The sequence below is a fragment of the Propithecus coquereli genome, unplaced genomic scaffold (assembly GCF_000956105.1).
Source record: "Propithecus coquereli isolate 6110/MARCELLA unplaced genomic scaffold, Pcoq_1.0 Scaffold11, whole genome shotgun sequence".
Taxonomy (NCBI): Eukaryota; Metazoa; Chordata; class Mammalia; order Primates; family Indriidae; genus Propithecus; species Propithecus coquereli.
In genome coordinates, this window is record NW_012134969.1 from 8,399,999 (window position 1) to 8,423,062 (window position 23,064).

General features: G+C 41.2%; 1 protein-coding gene across 1 annotated transcript in view; it reads left to right on the forward strand.

Moving 5' to 3' along the window:
* The window catches only part of LRCH1 (leucine-rich repeats and calponin homology (CH) domain containing 1), a 185,257-nt gene that overhangs the window by 91,546 nt on the left and 70,647 nt on the right, over positions 1–23,064 (forward strand). Inside the window, exons 3-6 of the mRNA XM_012648354.1 lie at positions 4,557–4,683; positions 16,679–16,784; positions 21,119–21,255; positions 22,613–22,740. Coding sequence (XP_012503808.1) covers positions 4,557–4,683; positions 16,679–16,784; positions 21,119–21,255; positions 22,613–22,740 — 498 coding nt within the window. The remainder of the gene's footprint in view (positions 1–4,556; positions 4,684–16,678; positions 16,785–21,118; positions 21,256–22,612; positions 22,741–23,064) is intronic.

Here is a 23,064-nt window from a genome sequence, read left to right on the forward strand (position 1 = left end):
ACCATATTTTAAAAATGGCTGAAATTTTAGCAATTAGGAAATATGATAAATTGATAAATATAGTCATACACTACATAATGATGTTTCAGTCAATGATGGACTGCATATGAAGGTGATCTCACAAGATTATAATAGAGCTGAAAAATCCCTGTCGCCTGGTGATGTCCTAGCAGTGGTAATGTTGTAGTGCAGCAGATTACCTTTCTATGTTTAGATACACAAGTAAGTACCACTGTGTTACAGTTGCCTGCAGTATTCAGTACAGTAATGTGCTGTGCAAGTTTGTAGCCTAGGAGCAACAGGCTATACGATATAGCCTAGGTGGGGAGTAGGTCATGTCATCAGGTTTGTCTAAGTACATGCTGATGTTCCCACAATGATAAAAGAGCCTAATGACACATTTCTCAGAATGTATCCATGTCTTAAGCAACACATGACTGTAAAATCAAGCTGAGCACACATACACTCTTTTTGGTCAACTCCCCACTGCTTTGCCACATTAGCGGTTGGTTATGGTTTAATCTTTATATTTGGATGCAGTATTGGACTAAGCACTCTTGCTTCTATAATCTCATGGTAGGTAGGTCTTATTATCTCAGTTTTACAGCTGACAAAACCAGGGAGATTCAATCACTTACCTAAAGTCATAGAGATAATCTTTGGCAAAGACGGGATTTGAACCCAGGTCTTCTAATTTCACAACTGGTGACCACACCAAACAGCCAGTTGAGTATGGAAATGTTATAAGAATTTTTCTATAAATTATTTTCTAAGTGTAAATAATTTTCTATGTTGCATTATTAAGTGAACCCATACACTAAAAATATAGAGGTATATTCCAGTAGAATTAGAAAGTATAAGTATTATTTCCTAATAATAAAATCACATATGAAAATATAGCATGTCTTTATAATCACATATTTTCAAGAAAATAACCTTTTGATAAACCACTAATAAACAATGTCAGATACTAACATTGATTCTCAAAATATGGACATTAATAAGTGCCACAGTCAAAATACATTAAAATAAGACTCTCAAAGTAAAACCATAAGAAGTGACTTGGTTTGTGAGTTCCTTAATTTAGGAATTAAGTGAGGGCTACTGGTACTTGAAGCCAAGAGAAATTAATCTTGCAAATGTAGGCTACCAGAAATGTTTCAGTTTTGTCGAGCTGCCTTATTTCCTCTTGAAATGAGGAAATAGACAAATAAATCTAGTAGGGAGTCTTTCACCTGAAAAAGATGAAGAGGAAGCATTCACAATAAACGCGGTAAAAGCCCACTGCCTCCCTGCTCCTCTGGGCAGGGACAGTGGCAAGAGATGGGGGTGGGGACAGGCTCAGCTCTGGAGACAGCAAGAAGGCTCAGGCCACCGTGACTGCCTCTGTAATTTCTACTTCTACATAAGTAGCCCTTTTCTCCCACATATTTACTTTTTTTGTAATGAGTGAGCCAAAAAAAGAAAAGAAAAGGGAAAAAAATTAAATTTCACTTTTAGATGTGGCTCACAGGCTAGGTTTGAAAATAAATGTTGGCCGTTACCTTATCAGATACTCTACGGCCATATTTTTAAATATTCTTTCTGCAAAGGGCCTGTTTATAGCACCAGCAGAGGCTGCAGGAGCCCAGCAGGGGTATGATAGTGGATTGTGGCCTGAGGTGCGTATTTGCTTGAGAAAAATTGCTGCCAGATGAGTGGTTTCAAAAAGCTAAGGCTGCTGCTGTGGTCTTTAGTGCCTCGAGGATTAAAGGGAATACAGCTTCTCCTCTCCTGTCTAAATATTTGCTGGAGAGCTAATGGGTTTTTGTATGCGTGTGTATTTCCTTTTTCTATTGGGGAAATTACAAGTAATACAGGAACATCCTGTGATAAAATATATGAAGTAGAGGCTGAGGAGGAGCAGATGGATGAAGTAGAAGAAACGTGCCCCAGGTCTGTGGCATGTTGCATTATGACTAAATTCTTGGCATCGTGGATTTGTAAGTCTACAGATGATAACTGCAGTGTAAAACAAGGAATGTATACAGCATAAATAGAAGATAGGCTATTCAGTCAGCAGCTTTTAGTGTAAAAAGCTTTCATTCCCATCAAAGAGACAGGAATGCTTTCACAAGCTTAAATTTTGTTTTATTTTAAACTAGTACCCACCCTGGAAGATTTCCAGTGAGAGTAAACCCATATAATCTCAAATACTCATGCATCTGAATGAGCAGAGCCTTCTTGGCATTGCTTAAAATAGTATGATAAATGACTCTCCCAATACTGTATCTGCAAATCTGGTTAGATGCCTGCATCAAAGTAGTGAGACTGGGAATAGTTTTAACTCTCAAGTTTCCAAGCAAAAAAAACATAGGAAAGATCTCAACCTGTGGTGGTGAATTCTGCTGAAAATAGGAGTGTAGAAATTTCTTGAATATACTAATCTTTGTTCTCATTATCCTCTCTTCAAAAGGAAGTTTAAGGCTTCAAAATAATAAAATTGTCCTATTAACATTTTTATTTGCCAATCCTTGCTTTATGAAATTGCATATTAATGAGTATTTTATAACCACGAATTACATTTCAAATTTATTTACTTGCCACCTTTTAATAAACTGAGTTCTCTGTTCCGGAGGTAGTGTCTTCTAAGGAGCCTTTTTTGGAGCTTGAAGAAAGCCCTCCCTGCAGGGCACCAGGAAGACCCTTCATCCAGCCAAAAGAGCCCCACTGGGCCCCTGCAGGCGAGAGAGGGCAGTGGCAGGGATGTGAGAGGACAGAAAGACAGGCTGGCAGCTCCTCTGCCCCCTTCCACTGCCCCCAGAGACCCGGGGAGAGTGCCAGTGCGGGCCCATTGCCCTTATTCTCTCTGCCCTCCTAACCAGGGGAAGTGAAGAGACAGCTGGCCCTTCCTGTGCCAGGGACCCCCCAGAAGGGCTCTCAGTCTCCTCCCTCCCTCTGCTGGACCTTCTTAGAGAAAGTTCTTCTTTTGCTGCCTCTTTCTGGAAATAGCTTTCTTTGTGGATCTGGGCAATGGTGAGCAGCTATGACTGTATCTGTTCTTGCCCAGTTACCTGGGCCTTGGGGCCTGGAACAGGAGAGGTAGCAGGGGGTTGCCAGGGGGGGTGCCCAGATGAGAAAGGTTCTTTCCACAGCACACCACCTGCGTTTTCTGAGCCCATCAATTAGAGATGCCCTTTGGTTAACCAGATTCCTATCCCCTCATCTGGGGGGGCAGGGGAGGGAAAGTAAAACTTTTAATTGAAATATAACATATATACAGAAAAGTGCACAGATCATAAGTTTACGTCTCACTAAATTTTCACAAATAGAGCACCCATGTAACAAGCAACCAGATCAAGCTTATCATTTTATAATGATATTTCTTTCCTGATTATAAAAGCACTTTTAGGAATTTTGGAAAATACAGCAAAGTATTAAAAAAAAACACTCATTGTACCTACATCCCAAAACAACCACTGATAATTTTTTGCAGTGTTTCCAATCTGTCTGTCTCTCCCCCTTGCATACACAGATGTAGTTAATACATGTGCCTACAAATACACTCACACAGGACACAGCTTCTGAAAATGAATGCATATGTTCACAAACACACAGAAATTTCAAATAGTTGAAATAAATGACACACAGATTTTTAGATGTTTCACTGTGTGGTCGTTGGCTTCATCACCAGGATGGCAGACAATGAAAGACAGGGAAACTGAAAACCATCTGTCTCTTTACGTGGTGGCAGAAAAAAGGGCGTTTTGTGGGGGAGGGGGCTGAAATAGATGATTGACATATAAATATGCATGATTCATAGATTTCATTTATCTAATATTTTTCTATCTTTCAGAAGACTAGGCATTGATGATAGACAGTTGAGAGACATCTGCGCTTCACGCAGAGCAGAGGTGAAACTCAGACTTTTTTGGCTGCTGTGTAGAACTAAACCCCTTCTGGGCTACAGTTTCGCTTTGCCGAAAGACCAGCTTTACCTTTTTTTCTTTTGATTGGCTCTCTTGCAGATACCAAAGCAGACTTTAACTGTAGCAACTCTTTTTAACAAAAGGAAGCTGAGTCAAAACATTGGAAATCGGCTCAGTCATTTTTGAATTGCAACAAAATCATCTTTCCCATCACTGCTAACATGAACGAAAGGACACCTTCGTGGTTCTGGTTGCTTTGGTCCTAGCTGAGTGTTCTGCAGGCATTGTCTGGAAGGGACAGTTGGCAGCAGCTTCCCGTTGCTGTTGGCTGTGCAGGATGTGTTTTCCCTCTGCCTCCTGGCGGGCCGAGGGCTCAGCCTCTGCAGGGAGGTTGATGGCATTTCAACCTCCCACAAAGTTGTGCCCCTCAGGACTGCCAATGCTTTTTTTTTAATGAAAATATATTTTTGATTTCTTACACACTTGTAATTTGAGTTATTACACATACAGAACATGTATCAGATTTTTCATATTTATAAAATGTCTTCTCAGATCACTCCATTTTTCCTTTCTTGTTAAAAACATGTTCACAGACCGTACAAAGTGGCCTTTCTGTTTACGTGTGTTCTTGTTGTATTGTCTTTGCAGTCGAAATCAGCTGTCCGCCCTGCCCGCCTGCCTGTGTGGTCTGCCTCTCAAAGTCTTAATCGCAAGTAACAACAAACTTGGATCATTACCAGAAGAGATAGGTCAGCTCAAACAGTTAATGGAGTTGGTATGTTACCGATTTTTAAGATGCTCTTTTTCGTTGGTTGACTGATCATAGCCTCTGAAGGTATTCAGAAAGACTTCTTGCCGCGGTTGGACAAGGAGGAGCCTTATTTGTCTGAGGGCAGTGTATGATAAAGACATTAAGTGGGGAGAGGAACAGCCTTGCCCTTGCTGTGACAGACACAGTTCCTGAAATTTACAGGCTTCCTGTAGCTTACGGCTCCTGACGTTAGTTCCTGAAGTGTGCAGGTTATCACACTGTAGTTAGACATGTTTTTCAGATTGCGTATAAATTTATGAAAAATTATGGCTAAACTGGCAAAGTAATCTACAAATAAGTTAGTAGGCCACACTCCATGAAGGCGTTATAATTAAATCAGAAGACAGAACAGAGTGCTCTGATTCTGTAAAGATTTTAGAAACCAATGTCCCAAATTGATGTAACTTTAAAATGTGACCATGTCCCCAGGGATAGAAAAGAAGAACAAGTTATAGATGGACACGGATCGGTTATAAATGTGTGCCTGAGGCCGACATGGCTGTTCTATTTCAGTCTTTCACTACTAGGTTAATTACTCACCTTGTTCCTAAATTGGGAGACACTGAATCCCTTCTAGGTTTGCAGTGAGCTAACATGGGTGAATGAAGAGGCTAAAACGTAACAGTCATAATTTATTCTCCAAGCAAGTGTTAATATTTATTCTGTACCGACCTTGTGTCAAGCGCAGGGCTCAATGGGATTAAAATGACGGACACAGTTCCTGTCTTCCAGTAGATTCCAGTCTAGAACATCGATGACCAATAAGTTTTGTCTTGTGTGGCTGCTGCTTTGGGGCCACCTGACACTGCAGTGATGGCACACGTGAGGCTCAGATAGAGAGTGCTGTGACCACTTAGTCATGTCTGCAGCGGGAACTGGCTAGGAGAGTGACAGCACCCACGTCACATGTGTATCAGCTTTGACTTTAGTATAGAAATGAGTACTTGCTGTAGAAAGGCATTAGAGCTATAAAAAGTGTCTTTTTTGGGGCTTATTTGATAGCACTTTCTGAAACCCATTCCAGTTAGCTCATACCAAAAGTCAGGGTTGGTTAGAAAGATGCAGGGATCTGTCAGATCACCAAGTGTCAGGACGTTTGGTCACAGACCATGAGCAACTAGAACAAGACCCTGGATCCTTGTCGAGGACTGTGACAGCGGTTTGTTTTCCCACTCAGCTTTCTCTGCATTTCCATACAGTAGCAGAGGTTGCTCAAGTTTAAATGTCCTCCCAGCTAAAGCACCTAACAGAGACCTACCAGCCTCTCTCAGCCTCAGGTTCTACGTGAGCGGCAAGATGTGCGTCCTCCCCTGACTCCTCAGCTATGCCCAAGGCACACAGTCACACCGCCCAGACACGGCTGCAGGGCTGCCACTAAAGGGGGCAATCCTGAAAGAAGACATACCAATTTGGGCAGACACTCCCCAACACCCCCCCCACCAAAGTTTCTCTTGCAAGGAGTACGTGCACGAGGTGGGGGATGACCGATGCATCTTAGGGTTGGGAAAGGTTTGTAAGAGAAAACACCTTTGAGAGCCCCTTACATAAGCCCATGTGGGATTTCCTGGGAGGAAAAAAGAAGGCAAGGACAGGGGACACATTCAGGGAAAAGGGACAGCCTGTGCAAAGGCAAGATGGCCCGGAAGTCCATAGTGTGCTTGGGGAGTGGGAAGCCGTTGAATCCGGCTGGAGTCTAGGTAGAATGGGGCTGGGCGCGCCATCCTCGCGTGCACTGCCTTAGATTTAGGCCACTGGCAGCTCCTTCACAGGGCGGTCAAGGCCCTCCGTGGTGGGGCCCTGCTGTCCTCTCCAGGTTCATCTCTTGCCACTGGCCCCTTCACCCCCTAAGCTTCTGCCTTCCGAGAATGCACCTTGTCCATTTTCCCTTCTGAACTTGTGCACACATCACTCTTCCTGCATGGGCTATCTCTTCCTTCTTCCTTCTCCTCCTTTCTTGGTCAGTTCTTAGCCAAGTTAGATTTCACTTCCTCCAAAAAGCCTTCCTGGATCCTCCAAGTCTGAGTTGAGTGCTCCGAAGGCAAGCACCCCATATTTATTACTGAATGTTAATGGAATCACAGGTGTTTTCTTACTTGGCTTCCTCTGTGCCAGCTCCCCACACCCAGAAAGCTGCTTAAGCACAAGAACTTCTTATTTGCTATTGCATCCCAGCTGCCTGACACCCAAGAGGCACCCATCGGTGTCTGCTGCATGTTGCTGGTGAATGGTGGGAAGTGAACCTGGAGAGGTGGCTGGGGCAGACTGTGAAGACCCCCAGGTGCTGTGGCTTGGAGGGCTTGGAGGGTGGGGTGAGGAGACTCTGTCTATAGTCCAAGTAATGCAGAAGATGTCACTAACTGGTTCCAGAGGAAAAAATATAGAATAATGCTGTCGATGAAACTGATAGTCCTATGCTTCTTCTTTTTCTTTTTTAATGCTTCCTTTAGGAGTCTGATAAACCACAAAATCTGTGGTTGCTAAAATTTGGATTAGATCTTGCAACTAAAACATGAATAACAAGGTTTTTTTTAATAGACTTTATGTTTTAAAGCAGTTTTATGTTCACAGAAAAATTAAGAGGAAGGTACAAAGCTATCCCATATGTCCCAGGGCCCCACACATGCATGACCTCCCCCATTATAAACATCACCAGCCACCAAGGTACATTTGTCACGACTGATGAACCTACACTGACACATCATTGTCACCCAAAGTCCATAGTTTACAGTAGGGCTCACTCTTGATGTTGTACATTCTATGGGCTTGGGGAAATCCACCACTGTAATATCACACAGTGAAGTTTCACTGCCCTAAAACCCCCTGGCTCTGCCTATTCATCTCCCCCAACCCACGACAACCACTGATCTTTTTACTGTCCCCATGGTTTTGCCTTTTCCAGAATGTCACATAGTTGGAACCATATAGCTTCTTTCACTTAGTAGTATAATATGCATTTAAGGTTCCTTCATGTCTTCTCATGGCTTGATAGTTCATTTTTCTTTAGTACTGAATAGTATTCCTTTGTCTGGATGTACCACCATTTGTCTATCCACTCACATACTGAAGGACATCTTGGTGGTTTCCGCATTTTAGCAATTGTGAATAAAGTTGACAAGTTGGTCCCCCAACCCCTGCTTCTTGGGTTCCTGCGCTGATGGATGGCACGCTGGTAAGATCAGTCTTCTGGAAGCTTTTGGCAGCTGATCTCTGTTTCTGTCCCATGAACCCTGGGCTTAAGTGACACCACATGCCATCCATCAGCTGTGCTCTAGAGCTGTGGACCAGCTCATCTGTTAGCAGGAGACACGTGTGCTGAGCCTGGGAGCCAGCCCCATACCAGAGCAGGGCTTTCCTCAAATACCCTTTGTCAGCTGCAGGGCTGGCCTATGTAAACAGTGCTATCTCCAGCTCTGGGACATACGAGCTGCTGGGTGGGTCTCAGGGGGCCCCAGGCTTTTCTTAGGCACCCGTCCTGGGCCCAGCTCTAGTAAGGACTGCCCTGCATGCTGTTACAGCGCTGTCGTGCCACTTACAGCACCTGATCCTTGTGTCTTTTCTCCACCAGCAATAACCATTGAACCCTCAAGTCCTAGAATGTTCAAGCCATAGGGGATTATAAAAGGCATCTAGTCCAAGCTCTTGACATCTTACAAATGAAGGAATCCAAGGCAGAGAGACAGTGAGCAATGTATGGAAGGTCAACCCAGTGTAGCTAAGTTGTAACCTAAGCTGAAACACCCTCACCCAGCACTGTCCAGTGGAAATAGAATGTAAGCAACAAACATGATTTTAAATGTACTGGTAGCCACATTTATAAAAATAAAAAGAAGCAAGTAAAATTATACACACACACACATACATACTTATATTTGGAGACAGCGACTCACTCTTTCACCCAGGCTGGAGTGCAGTGCCATGATCATAGCTCAGTGCAGCCTTGAGCTCTTGGGTTCAAGGGATCTGCCTGCCTCAGCTTCCTGAGTAGCTGGGACTACATGTGCGCCACCATAGCTGGCTAAGTTTTTTGTAGAGACAAGGTCTCAGTATATTGCCTAGACTGGTCTTGAACTCCTGGCCTCAAGCGATTCTCCAGGCTTGGCCTCCCAAAGTGCTGGGATAATAGGCGTGAGCCACCATTCTTCACCCTGTTTAACCCCAAATGGCCAAAATATTATTACTTCAACATGTATACAATATGAAAATGAGATAGTTTACATTTTTTTTTTCATACTAAATCTTCAAAATTCGGTGTGTATTTTACTCAGACAGCACATCACGGATTGGACGGGCCACATTTCTGGTGCTCAGTGGCCCCATGTGGCTAGTGGCCGTTCCACCAGACACTGCTGCCCCATGTGTATGAGCAAGCATGCTCTTTGTGAGAAGCATTTATTTGTGAAGTTGGTGAAAATTTATTAAGTTGTTATTGTTTAACCACAGGGAGTGACTGGCCTTGTTTAAGGTCACAGACTAAAAAAAGATTACTTTCCATCCATTCTTATTTATCTTTCGTATCTTTTTGCTTAAAATAGTAGTGTTACTATAGGTGACCATACCGGATTATTTTTAGCTATCAATTGGAGAAAAAAAAAAATTCCCTGGAGAGCCTGAGGTAATTCTAGAATTGGGGTGGAAGGCTTCTGTTTTGTAGTCCCATTGTAGCAAACTTGTTGAAATATTTGGGAGCTCCACAGGCTTTCAGAAGACCTGAAGGTCCAAGTGTGTCAGTGCTGATAAAACTGCTCAGTTTATTAGGCTGTAAGCACTGTTTGTTAACTATTTTGGAAGAAATATTTTTTGAATTTTTTACATCAGACTCAGGGTATCTTTTTTTTTTTTCTTTTTTTGAAACAGTCTCACTCTGTCACACTGGATAGAGTGCAGTGGCGTCATCAACTGCTCACTGGAACCTCAAACTCCTGGGCTTAAGTGGTCCTCCTGCCTCAACCTCCTGAGTACCTGGGACTATAGGCAGACACCACCGTGCCCGTCTTATTTTTCTATTTTTAGTAGTGACGGGTCTCGCTCTTGCTCAGGCTGATCTCGTACTCCTTCCTGAGCTCAAGCGATCCTCCCACCTCAGCCTCTAGAGTGTTAGGATCACATGCATGAGGCACCATGCCTGGCCAGACTCAGGGTATTTTAAAATCAGTTGTAAAAATCTCTTTTCTTTCAAGGGTGAATGAACATTTCGGATTCAACATTCACTTAAAAAAAAAAAAAAAACTGCAAAAACACCTTAGCCATCTACAAGAAAGCAGTTGTCCTTTCTCATTTTTAAAAGGAATTGGAGTCGGAAAACAGTATCTTACTTTTTTAAATATATCATGATTATCTAAGAATCTTAAAACAAAAAGCATTTCCATTCAGTCATTGGCATGTCCAGCCATTTGAGACTGTGTAGGGAGTGTCAAAAAGTGGTTGTTCCTCCTCCCCTGGAGAAGCCATAAGAAGTACTACTGAGACATCCTTTTTTTGATTCAACAAGAGTGGCCAGGTTGTATTTCCACATTGTTGCAGGTGTAGGAGAACTTACAGAATCTTAGCTCTATGGAACTGGCCCTCCAGGTTCATTTCTGATGCGACTGATCTAGAACTTTCCGACCTCTGTGGCCACTCTGACTGACTTCTGTACCCCCTGTTGCCTCACAGCTGTCGTTGTAGGTGTCTGTTGCTTTGTAAGTCTATCTGCTCGTGCTTTCTATGGGGGAAGTGGTAAAGCACTTACATTTACCGAGCACCTACTATATTCCAGGCACTCTGCTAGGTACATGGCATGTATTATTTCCTATAATCTTGAGAGTAACCCAGCAAGGTAGGTATCATGTTTACATCTTACAAACAAGTTTCAATTTTGGAATTACTTACGCAAAGCCATGAGGCTACAAAGTGGGGGAGCTGGAGTCAAACCAGGTTTTTCTGATCAAAGTCCACACCACAATGTAGCCACTGTCTGCTCACCTGGGCTGTAAGCCCCTCATGGACAGGGACCCTGATTTCTTTCTTTGGAGTTCCCTGGTTCGACTGGTTTTGCCATGAAGGTTGTGGTTCACGATGAACAGCTGAAAGTGAACAGGAGAATGTTACAAAAACGAGTTGGGTACAATCAGGCAATGTCTCTCTCCGTGCTTTGTTTCCGTGGAACCAACAGACAGGCAGGGGGTCTGTAGACTTCTCTTGTGTTGACTAAACCTTATTTAACTCGTTAAAACCTTGTTAACGTTTTGAAAACTTTGTTCTTTTGCTGTGAAATCATGCCGGAAAATGAGGTTTATTTGGTAAGAGGTGCTGTATAAATGCCACCTATTATAATTAACAGGCAACTGCACAAACACACTAAGTTAGAACACAATAAATTGAGAGCCTTTCATGGAACGTTTGCCAGAGATGTATGAGTTTTCTCTTTGGTCCTCTGTACATGGTGACATGGTGAGGTTCAGAGATGGGCTGTCTTGTTTAGTTTTTCTCAGTTCTGTCCTCCCCGACTCATGGAGCATGTGAAAATCAGGTCTTCTAGCTCTTACTCTCATGTAAGAGAGCACAGTATCATTGATTTGGAAACCTGCTTTTACAATCAAAAAGCTCACAAGGCCTGGCTCAAGTAATAACTGATTGGAAGGTACATTTCTTGGCCTTAACGAGATACACTATTTTTTATTCTCTTTTTATGAAATGTTTGGTTGTGTGGAGAGTTTGAATTCAAGGACTCATTATAGACACATGATGTATCGAACAGCTTCTGAGGAAAATCCCTTCATTATTTTTATGTGATCTCCAAGGTAGGTATAGTGAGGACATAAATTCGCCTGGCCGCCATAACAATTTGTCCAATCATGGTCCCTGGAGCCACCTCCTGACCTCTCTGGTTTCTCTGGGACTACTGAGCTCACTCAGTTCCCTTCTGTTGTTTCCATTTGTGCCTTTCTTAGGAAGAGCAGCAGGGCAGGGCATGTGTTTGTGGGTGTAGGAGGGATATGAAGTAGAGTCTTACACTGGGAAGACACACTGGTGTGAGAGGTAGTAATTTATTATACCAGAGGTTGCTTGAAAAAGTTTCAAGTTTAAATGGACATATTGATTTTTCTTTTAAAAAAAGAAAATTATGACCACAAGCATTGAGATTTTTTTTATTGGTCAGAAAACAAAATTGATATTACTAATTTTATTATGTATCTGTGTTTCAACAAAAGTCATTTCATTATTTCTGATGTAGTAAATAGATTTTCCTGATGTTGGAAGAAAATTAGAATTATTTAATCCTCAACTCTTCTTTCAATAGAGACACAGAGAGTATATGACATTTACCCAAAGTTACACCGAGTCATATAAAAGCAATTTCCATAAAATGGCACCACAGTTACATGACAGACGGCTAGTGTTAATAGCTTGCATTTCCTGTTGGAACGTTTGCATTTTCTTCAATTAAGTAAACAGCTAGATTTATCACCAAAAATATGACTTAAGCAATAGTATCGCCACACTAAACTTGTGAAAACATGAGTGTCAGAGAAAGGTTGCTTGTGAGAATACCGCCTGCAATTCCACAGTGTGGCCCAGTCTCATTGGAACTCTTCTCTGACCAGGATCGTCTCTTGACTCAGTGTTTATGTCGGTTTTCATTAGATATCACCCCTTACAAAAAAAAAAAAAAACTTCTAGTCTTTTTTATGATATTATTTTCCAAAAGTGAGCATTACCTAGTTTAATAATCCTTGAATTTATTCTGATATTTTAAATCCTTGCCATTTTTGCATTCTGAAGGTAAGTTAGCAACTAGTACTTAGTAACAAAAATGTATTAATCTCCAACATGCATTTAACACTGGGGACTTCTTTTAGTGTGATGAAGACAGAATCTTAATCTCCAAAGTTTTTCTTTTGGCTTTTGGTTAAACCAGTGAAAAGTAAGTATATTTTAAGTCATAGTCCAAATTCTCTATTTAGATTTTTATCTAAATGACAAAGTTGGACTGCCTGGTCCATAAAAAACTTAAGCTTGAGTAGTTATATTATTATAATTAGATCTATTTCTGTATCAAAAATAATAAACTCAGTAAATATTTATGACAGATACTCATAATGATTCTTTTTAATCTACCTGTATGTTTGTAATATTATAACACTAAATATATGGGAATTTGATTTCACTGAAGTTTGGAATAATTATTCTCTAAGACATGGCTTAGGGCTAATAAAAAATTCAGGAGGGATTTATTTGACTATTCTAGTAAGTAACTGAATCTGTAATTTATGACCTGATAAATTTTCACTAATTGCAGAAGTGTGAGGCATTAGTGTTATTTTATAAATTTATTTTCCTAAATCATATCTTCTTTAAGTAACCTCAAAAATCCATACTTTATCTTGGGCTAAATTTGGACACAAGTGTTCTAGAGAACAAGGCCATTTTAGGCATATTGCTTTTACATTTTCAGAACTGAAATATCTTATCCCCAAACACCTAGACTATTATCTCCTCTTTTTTCCTCCTCATCCCCCAGCTCATTAAGACATAATTACCCATGGGGTTTTATTTTTGTGATGAAATTCATAGCTTCTTTAAAATCTGGCAAGGTTCAGTGACTTGTGAGGAATAGAATTTTGCACTATTTTCTACACTATTTAATTATACAAGAGTGAAAAGTCTTTATCCTGCTTATGTGCTAGATCTGCCTGGGCACTAATTGCCCCTCCGCCCTCCAATTATTCTGTCAGGACAGGAAGTAACTGACAGCAGTGCAGAGTGCCATTAAAATAATTTGACCTTCACTATAAACCCTTGAAAATGTGAATGGACAATTGGATTTTGTGTTTCTAATTGTCTACAGATGTCCTGTCCTGTAAGTCAGAAGGAAAACTTGTATTTATCATTATATGAAGTTTTTTTAAAGTAAATTAGGCAACGTTTTCTCTACTGCTAATAAGTAAATATAGCTGAGGGGAGTTGGTTTTCTTTGATAAAGCCATTATGTTAGAAATACATGTTGGAAATAATTACCGTATATTCAGAGAAACAGCATACCTTGATTTTATGGCTAACACAGGCGTGACCAGCAAAGAGTAAGGTGAATATAGTCACTAAAATATGGACCAAGGCTTAGTTTCGTATCAGGAGATTTCATACTGTGAATAGTATGCTGCCTAAATATATCAGTTATCTTTCTGCTTCCCTTCTCCCCCACCCTTATTTTTTAAGAGAAGGATTTTTCTTGAACATTATGTCCTTGAAACTTCTGAAAATTATCAGTTTCACATCGAAAATCTGTGATTTCCATGATCTGCAAAAGGGTCTTTCTCGTGCTGTTGCTCACAAGACTTACAAAAACTTATTTTAGATGTCAACGACAGAAATTTTCTCTAGCGATGGAAAGTAATTTCCACGAATTCTTCCCCATGACACGGTCTCCACTCATCAAGAACACCACCTGATCATAAGTCCAATAGCATGATTTGATTTCATGTATTTCTCAGGCTCGCCTGTATATGCCATTGGTTTGAGGGCTCTTTTTACACAGAATGGAATGGTACCTCTTGTTTATTTGTTACTTAGTTAAGGCAAAGAAAGATAAAGCTTTCATTGAAAGGATTTGGTTCTTGGCTTCCGTGACTGACCAGATGCCACAGTAATTGGGAAAACATGGCATTTCACCATTCACTTCTCGTATGTGGATATATATTCAGAAAGACGGAGCAATTTACCAACTCAGCAAGGGGCTGAGAGTGACTGAACAAATCTCTGGACCTCCTAATTCTGTAATTACTTCCTGAGACCTTCTTGTTTCTGCAGATGTGCTTGTGAAGTTTTTTATTTTGTTTTTGTTTTATTTTGTTTTTGTTTTAAACACCAGGGGTGTTTTTCTTAAAATTGTGTGTGACTTTTCTGGGCCAGGAGGGATGCAGCAACGGCAGCTTGACGGTGATGCCACGGAACACCTAGCGCTCTGAGCCGTATCACCCCACTGCCCCGTCAGACAGCTTCAGAGAAGCTTGGTGGGGTGACCACACTCTGTACACCTGGGCTTTATAGATTGCAGCTTCGTTTCCTTTTAGCAGGAGCAATGTTGTTCCCTTCATCAGGTGATACCCATTGAGCACCCTATGACCATGACAGGTTGGCCGGTCACCTGGGGAGTGAGATGAGACGAGGTTGGAGGGCAGGGACCCACTGTATTGTGTATAGCCCTGGTCTAAGTGGAGCCTGGGGGTTTTCAGGGCATAGGTGGATGACAGGTTGATCCCATCTGCATGAAAGTGAAGCAGATGTCTGAAACCAGGCTTTGCTGCCTTCCAAGGTGAAAGGGGGCAGCTTTTGTAGGTTCAAAAGTAAAGTGGGATATCTAGGAACTTGACCTCACTGCGCTCTTTCATAGCCCAAACAAGTATCGTTGGTTCTATGATACCAAGTGGGACCTGCATGGGGTTCATGTGTATATTGGCGCATCCTGGGGTCCCAGCCACGAGATGGAACCTCTGTGTTATGGAGTGTCACCACAAGTGGATTATACAAGTTTTACCCAACATTTATTGATGCTTTACTCTATACCTGGCACTGCACGAGGCACCAGAAGAATGGAGTGAATAAGATATAGTCCTTCGCACCTAGGAGCTGACAGGCTTAAAGGGGAAGGCAAACATGTGAGCAAAAGAATTATAATAACCCACTATCTGTAGGATCACAAAGGAAGAAGAGTGGTCGGTCTCCCCAGGTGTGAGATCAGAGCAGCAGAGAGAAGCCTTGGGAGAGGTTTGAAGGAGGCAGCTAAGGCTTAAAAACGAGTAGGTGGGACAAGAGAACAAACAATATTGGCATATCAGGAAGGGAAAGAGCCCGAACAAGTTTGGGGACTGTGAAACATCTTGGCACACGCTGAGAATTGCAAGAAGCAATAACATGGCTGGAGTGTGGGATACAACGAAGGATATTCCGAGCAATGGTGTTGGAGAAACCCGCAGCCCTCATCATAGACGCTGGGTGTTGCTTCCAAGTTTGGACTTTATTCTGTAGTTGCTGAAGATCCCCTGCAAGTGTTTAAGCTGGTGACAACATAATGAAGTGTGCACTCTGGCAGCTCTGCGAAGGATGGATCCGAGGAGGAGACTGATGTATGGAAACCAGTCAGGAGACCACCGTAGTGCACAGCTGAGACGAGTGCAGGTCTGGACTACAGGGGTAGCTGGAGAGCAGGGCACAACTCCCAGAGCCAAGAGGAAGAGTGGGATTAGGGGAGATAATGAGGATATAGAAGATTATAAATGTCAAGGCCTCCATGTTGCATGTATCAAGAGGTGATTCTAACCAAGGATTAATGGAGTATTTGCTATCTAAAGCAAAGACAAAAATTGCATTTCATAGTCATGCCTGTAAAATGTGTGGAAAGGTGGTCAGCTACAAGGTTTCTAGCCATGCGGTAAGAACTCCATTTTAAATAAATAGTGCATCCAAACAGTGCATTAACATTCATAGATTTTCACTGTAAAATGTGAGAGTTTGGCAAGATACGATGCATTGTCATCTTCCTTCTATTTAGAGGCATTGTGGGATAGCCCAGTGTTAACTCTGGTACTTGCATGCTTTGGGCGTCTGGCTAAACTTTTCTGAGCCTCAATTTTCTGATCTGTAAATATTAGGCTAGTAATATTGCCTTATGGGTTTGTTGTGAGAATTAAATAAAATCGCAGCATGTGAAAGTGTCAGGCCAGAGGCTGGCAAAGCAGCACCAAATGCTACTAAAATCTTTCTTTTCTCCCTTTTTCTCTCCTCTTTAAACTCTGAGGGTGTTTAAAGCTTTGAACTTTCTTTTTCTTCTCTGTGCTGAGCCTTAATGCTAGGGACCGGGGGACCAGCATAAAAGTGTACCTGTGTAGTTGTTCCAATATTTAAATTCCTAAGGAGATTTCACATGAAATGCTTGACTTCCTGGGAAAGACATTGATTGTTGCTCTCTCTGCTTTTGATACAGGATGTCAGCTGCAACGAGATCACCGCACTGCCCCAGCAGATAGGCCAGTTGAGATCTCTACGAGAACTGAATGTCAGAAGAAATTACCTTAAAGTTTTACCACAAGGTAAAAAAGAAAGAGGAAAAAAATGAAGAAAACAGGAGACTTTGATTATTGTGTTGGTGTACTTTTGGGAAGGGAGTGGATCTTGCGTGTATGCTCACTACTGATGATTATGATTTGGATTTCACTCGTAGGTAACGGAAAGTGCTGCTCACGTTGTAATTGTAGTCAAGGGCCACACCATCAAGATCACTCCCCTGTACAGTGCTGTGCGGGGACCGGGGTGGGCGGGGTGTTTTAGTTCGCTAGGGCTGCTGTTACAGAACTGCAGATGGGATGACTTAAATAACAGAAGTTTATTTTCTCACACTTTTGGGGGCTGGAAGTCCGAGATCAAGATGTCAGCAGGGTTGGTTCCTCTCTCCTTGGCCATCTTTCCCTCCCTGCGTCATTACATCATCTTCTCTGTGTGTGTCTTTCCTAATCTCTTCTTACGAAGACACCAGTGGACTGGGGCCTGCCCTAATCCCCTCATTTTACCTTAATTACCCCTTTAGTGACCCTGTCTGCAAATACAGTCACATTCTGAGGTTCTGGGGTTAGGGCTTCAACATAAGAATTTTGGGGGGCACAAGCCACCCATAACAGGGGGCAACGTGCATTGATTTTGGTATGTGTGTGTGATGTTCTGCTACACGAAGCCAACCGTTTAGGGGACATGCTTGGTCCTGCAGATCCTGGCTGTCAGGATTCCTAGCCTTGGGGATCGGGGAGCCCTGGTCAGAACCCCCAGTGTCTAGAATCTGTTCTTCAGGTGAGAGTGCTGCCCCTGCTGGAGTGATACTTAGATTAATGTCACTGGTAGTTTTTGGTGAATTTCACCGACGGCAGCTTCAGAGCCTCAGAGTTGAGACCTGGCTCCCCTGCCACTCAGCACCAGTGCCAGGTCCCTAGACGGCTGTGCCCTGGCAGCGGTGGGCTTCTACAGGATGTCCCTCTGATACAGTGTGTTGGGGCTCGAGGAAAAAGATACATTTACTCAGAAATTTTTTTTACCATCAGGAGCTCGAAAGGCGCCTTGTAGGAGATAGCGGGTCTGAATTTCATATTTGGGTTTGGACCTGGATCAGGAATGAGTTGATGAGCCTCGGAACTCTGAATGCTCCTCGAAACATACTCCGGTTTTCCAAGATCACATTGATTTCTATTCTTTTGGTTTAAGGAGCTCTAGACATACCTGATTTCAAACGTATATTTAAGAACTTGCCCCAAGCAAAAGCATATATTTGGAACCAGTCAGCGTTTGGTTCTCTGACATTATGCAGCAGTTTGAGAGCCGCCTGATTCTCACTGTCCTGTCCCCGCATCTAGATCTTTGCCTTGAAATGCTTCCTTATTCTAGGCAAGAAAATGGAGCTCATGAACGGGAAAGAACTTTATAAAATGTGGTGTCCTTTATAGATGGAAGGTTCAAGTGTCTGCCTACCACCTTTCACCTTTCTCATGCTGACTAGCATTTTACAGAAGTAGAAATTATGTCAGCATAGGATTTTTTTACTTTATTACTTAAGATGACTTGGTATAAAATATTGATTTTTCGTTTTGTCCTTGTGCAATCCTATTTTCTGAATGTATAAAACATTTTGAATGTATGAAACATTTTTTGAATGTTTTTCTTGGTTTAAGCAAGTTCAAAAGGAAAACTCTTAACAGCAAATTTATATGCATATAACTTTTTATGCACTAAAGAAAACTTTATTGAAATTTAAGCTCCCATGTTAATCATTATGGAAACATCACAGATGGTTGAACTCTCATTTTCAAAAGGAAAAATTAATTTAATCATTGTGCAGTTGCCTTAATGGTTTAGAAACACGTGGAAAGTGCATCTGCGAAATCTAGGTTTTTGTTTCTCTCACCACTCCTTATTCGCTTACCTTTTAAGGTAACTGATCTTTTAAGATCAGTTACAAATTACTATACTTTCCATAATTATGTTTTCTCAGTTTGGATATTTTAAAATACTCTCAAGGCTAAAATTTTAGTTTACTGGAAAATCTTTTTTTTTTTTTTAAATAATTTCCCAATTTCCTGAAGGCTGGGCATGGTGGTGGCTCACGCCTATAATCCCAGCACTTTGGGAGGCTTAGGCAAGAGGATTGCTTGAGGCCAGCAGTTCAAGACCAGCTTGGTCAATGTAGGAGACCCCGTCTCTACAAAAAAGAGAAGAATTAGTCAGGCATGGTGGTGTGCACCTGTGGTCCAAGCAGGAGGCTGAGGCAGGGGGATTGCTTGAGCCCAGGAGTTTGAGGTTGCAGTGAGCTATGATTGTGCCACTGCACTCTAGCCTGGGTGACAGAGTGAGACCTTGTCTCTAAAAAATAATAATAATAATTTCCTGAATACCAATTTTTTTTTTGTTTCACTCTGAAGAACTCTTTTGACAAAAGAGCATTGATAATGCTTTCAGGCAGTAAATTTAAAGACTTTCCAGACTTACATGTTTTTCTGCTTTGGGGTACCCCTCCTCATATGTTTTCAATTTGAGGAGGAAAAAAAAAGTTCGTGGCCTAATTACCCATATCAGTTTTGTGGTGGTTTAGTACAGCTGCAATGAGGAGACCGTATTTTATTCTTTCTAGGACCAGTAGGAATAGAAAATTAAAATAGCCATTCATTGCCTATCTTTGCAGTGGGGAGAGAGAATGGGATTTGTTCTTATTTATTAATTTTTTTCTTACTCCCTTTTTTTGCTTCATTTCTTTGGACCTTTCCTGGGATGATGTTGCAGTATTATCATTTTCACCCTCATTTTATTGTTGTAAAACTGTCCAGTTCTGGTTTTTCTAAATTATGGTGGCAATTGTGTTCCAAACTGGGACTAAAAGGAAAGGAAATAGTCATTATAAAATCATTCCATATTTTATTTACCCGTAAGTTCCTGCCTGCTGTGTCTGCCATGGACTTAGCCCTCTAGTCTTACTTTGAAATCTCAATTTTTAAGTGGCAAAGAATTGTTGACGATCCAGAGTCATGTTAAATTCTCCCACTGATTCGCCAACCTAAATGTAGTGAGTAAAGTTAACCATGGCAGAGACACGTTAGTGTCCCCAGGGGTTGTGGCAAGGAGGTGTTCCTCTTAGCATGGAATCCCCTAATGCTTAGCTGTTTTAGAAGCCAACAGTGAGGTGAAAGGGGGTCTCACTTTTCCTTATCCTTTCACTTTCATGATTCCACTGTCCTCTGGTCTAGAAAGAATTGCAGCCCCGTTACTTCTTTCCTTAAGACAAAGTAATTCGATATGTAACGAAAGAAGGAAAGTCCCTCAAATCCCCCGAGTGCCTTGAATTCCGAGAAGAGATATTGGTCACTAGGAGAATCTTTCTTGGTGTCATTTGAAATAGTGTAGCTGAGTAAAGTGAAAACTCTAGGGCAGTGTAGAGGATAAATAGTGTTAATTCTTACTTCGGGACTCTGCCTTCAGTTCCTCTTCTTCATCTAATTCTTGCCCTTCTTCCCTTTGCAACTCCTTGAGTATTTCAAAACGCCATATTTCATCCCTTATCAGATCTCATAACAAAAATTCTGAGGCCTCAATCTGAAATGAACCCTCCATAGCCTCACACAGACATCTCAGTGGCTTGCCAGCGTCACCCCGGGTGTCTGGCGTGGCTCGGCCTCTCTGCTCTATGGAATATATTTGACTTTGTATCTAGCAGCTGCCAATGTTGGTTTGAATGCTTGAAATTACTGAGTGTTTACTGTGCCACTGGGTGGGGATTTTAAGCTAAATATAATGTTCTGTCTTGTTAGTGGAGCTAAGGAAGACTTTTTTAAAAGCAGTAGAATTAAGCCTCATCAAACCAGAATTACAGGGCCCATCAGAAAATTCTGAATTAGATAATGTTTTTTTAAGTGCAGTTGAAAAAATCATGGACATGTTTATTGTAACTAGTTCTGGGGTAATGCCAGTTCAAATACATTGAATAGATAAGAATATTCTATAATTAGCATATTATTCATTTGCTAGCAAGTGCTACTGGGAAACAGTTTGAAGTTAAAACATAAACATGTCATATGTAATGTGGCTTATGTGATTCTTTTGCTGGAAAAAAAAAAAGGCTTTTTAAACAATAGATATTATACATGTCAAGTATTTCCAACTCTTACCAAAACTAACAACAGTTTAAAATTTCAGGGCTCCCCAGGAAAGATTTTCCCCCCATTTAGTAAAATGTTACATACACATACCATGTATACCTAATGTACAACTTGCTTTTGGTTATGCTAAATGATATTTTTTCTGATAAGCAGAAAATTAATTTTTGAATGTTTAGCCTTTTAATCTTGTTGCTTTCTAAGGTTTTTTCTTTCTTTCTTCTTTCCTGTTATTTTAGAATTGGTAGATCTTCCCTTGGTAAAGTTTGACTTTTCCTGCAACAAAGTGCTCGTGATTCCCATTTGTTTTAGAGAGATGAAGCAGCTGCAAGTGTTACTGCTCGAGAATAACCCTCTGCAATCTCCTCCAGCACAGGTGAGGGATCTAGCAGCAAAGCCAATACCCGTGGGATACGCTATCAGTAGCATTTAAGCAGCTCTCCACTGGGCCAGTTTTTCAGTTCTCTACTGAATTAAGATGGTATTAGACACGATCGTTAGCAGTCACAGTCTTTCAGAAGATGCAGCCTTGGATGAATCTGACTACAGTAAATTGTCTTCTGCTACATCAAGTCTATTTACCAGCATTTGGCCACAATTCTGATCACGCCTACCCCAGATTATATGTTTAATTATTTCTTTCTCTCTCTCCTTTTTTTTTTTTCTTTTGTGGAGACAGGGTCTTATTCCACTGCCCAGGCTGGGGTGTAGTGGCACAATCGTAGCTCTCTGCAGCCTCAAACTCCTGGGCTCAAGCGATCCTCCCACTTCCGCCTCCCTGAGCAACTGGGACTATATACTACAGGCCCGTGCCACCCTGCCTAGCTAATTTTTTTATTTTTTGTAGAGACGGGGATCTCACTATGTTGCCCAGACTGGTCTTGGCCTCCTGCGCTCAGATAATCCTCCTGCCTCGGCCTCCTGGAGCAGCTGGGACTACAAGCATGCACGACCATGCCTGGCTAATTTTTTTATTATTATTTTGTAGAAATGAGGTCTCACTATGTTGTCCTGGCTGGTCTCAAACTCCTGGCCTCAAGTGATCCTTCTGCCTCAGCCTCCCAAAGTGCTGGGTCTACAGACATGGGCCACTACACCCGGCCTATTTCTCATTTTGTGGGAAACTTTCTCCTGGGGTATATGGCTTACAAAAGGAGTAATATATTTCTTAATGTTAGCTAGAAAATGGAGTTTAAACATCTTAAAATGTGATTATTGATTATTTAGAGTTAGGACTAAAGGTCAGATATTTCAACTGTAGGAGAACAAAATGAAGTATATGCTTTCAGATGATTAACCATGTAGATATTTTAAAGCTTTTTTAAAATAATTTAACAACTTCTTAAATCTACAGTTATTTTTAAGCTCTCAATTGCTTTCTTATGAGCTTGAAAATAATTATGCTTTTGCCATCTTTTGTGATTGGAATGTTACAAGGTCAGTTATCTGACTTTTGTACTTTTTACACTGTATTTATGCTTGAATACCTTTCTGTTAGAATTTCATAGTTTAATTCAAGAAAAATTAGAAATTGCTTGAGCGTGATTTTCTATTTAAGGAGAATGTGGAGGGAATGATTCCCGTTATATGTTTTGGAGAGGTCAAATTTAGTGTGCATTGTTAGGGTGTTACTAAAAATGAAATTGTGAGACTTGAAATACACAGAGTCAGGATCTGGTATTCACATTGTTTTGTCATTGAAAAATAAATATGTATTATTAATTTCTTCACAGATTTGCACGAAGGGCAAGGTGCACATATTTAAGTATCTGAGCATACAAGCATGCCAGATTAAGACAACTGACTCCCTTTATCTCCACACCATGGAGAGGCCACATTTACATCAGCACGTGGAAGACAGGTGAGTCAATGCCTTCACTCTAAGCCCCTGTTTAGAACTTGCTTAGGCCAAGACCCTCCAGGTAACTAACTACAAAAATCTATTTGCTCACTTCACCAATTCAAATTTTTAACTTGGAGTTTGAGAAGCTATTGAAATAAGAAAGCGAAAATTGATGCTGTTGAGAACATTTTGACATCTCTAATCTCATCTGCCATCTGCTAATCAATAATCAATCCTTCCTGAGTACATGTGTATATACTTATATAAATAAGATCTATAATATAAATATGGGGATTTTTTTACTTAGAACAACTATATCAAACTCAGATGCGCCTTTGTTAC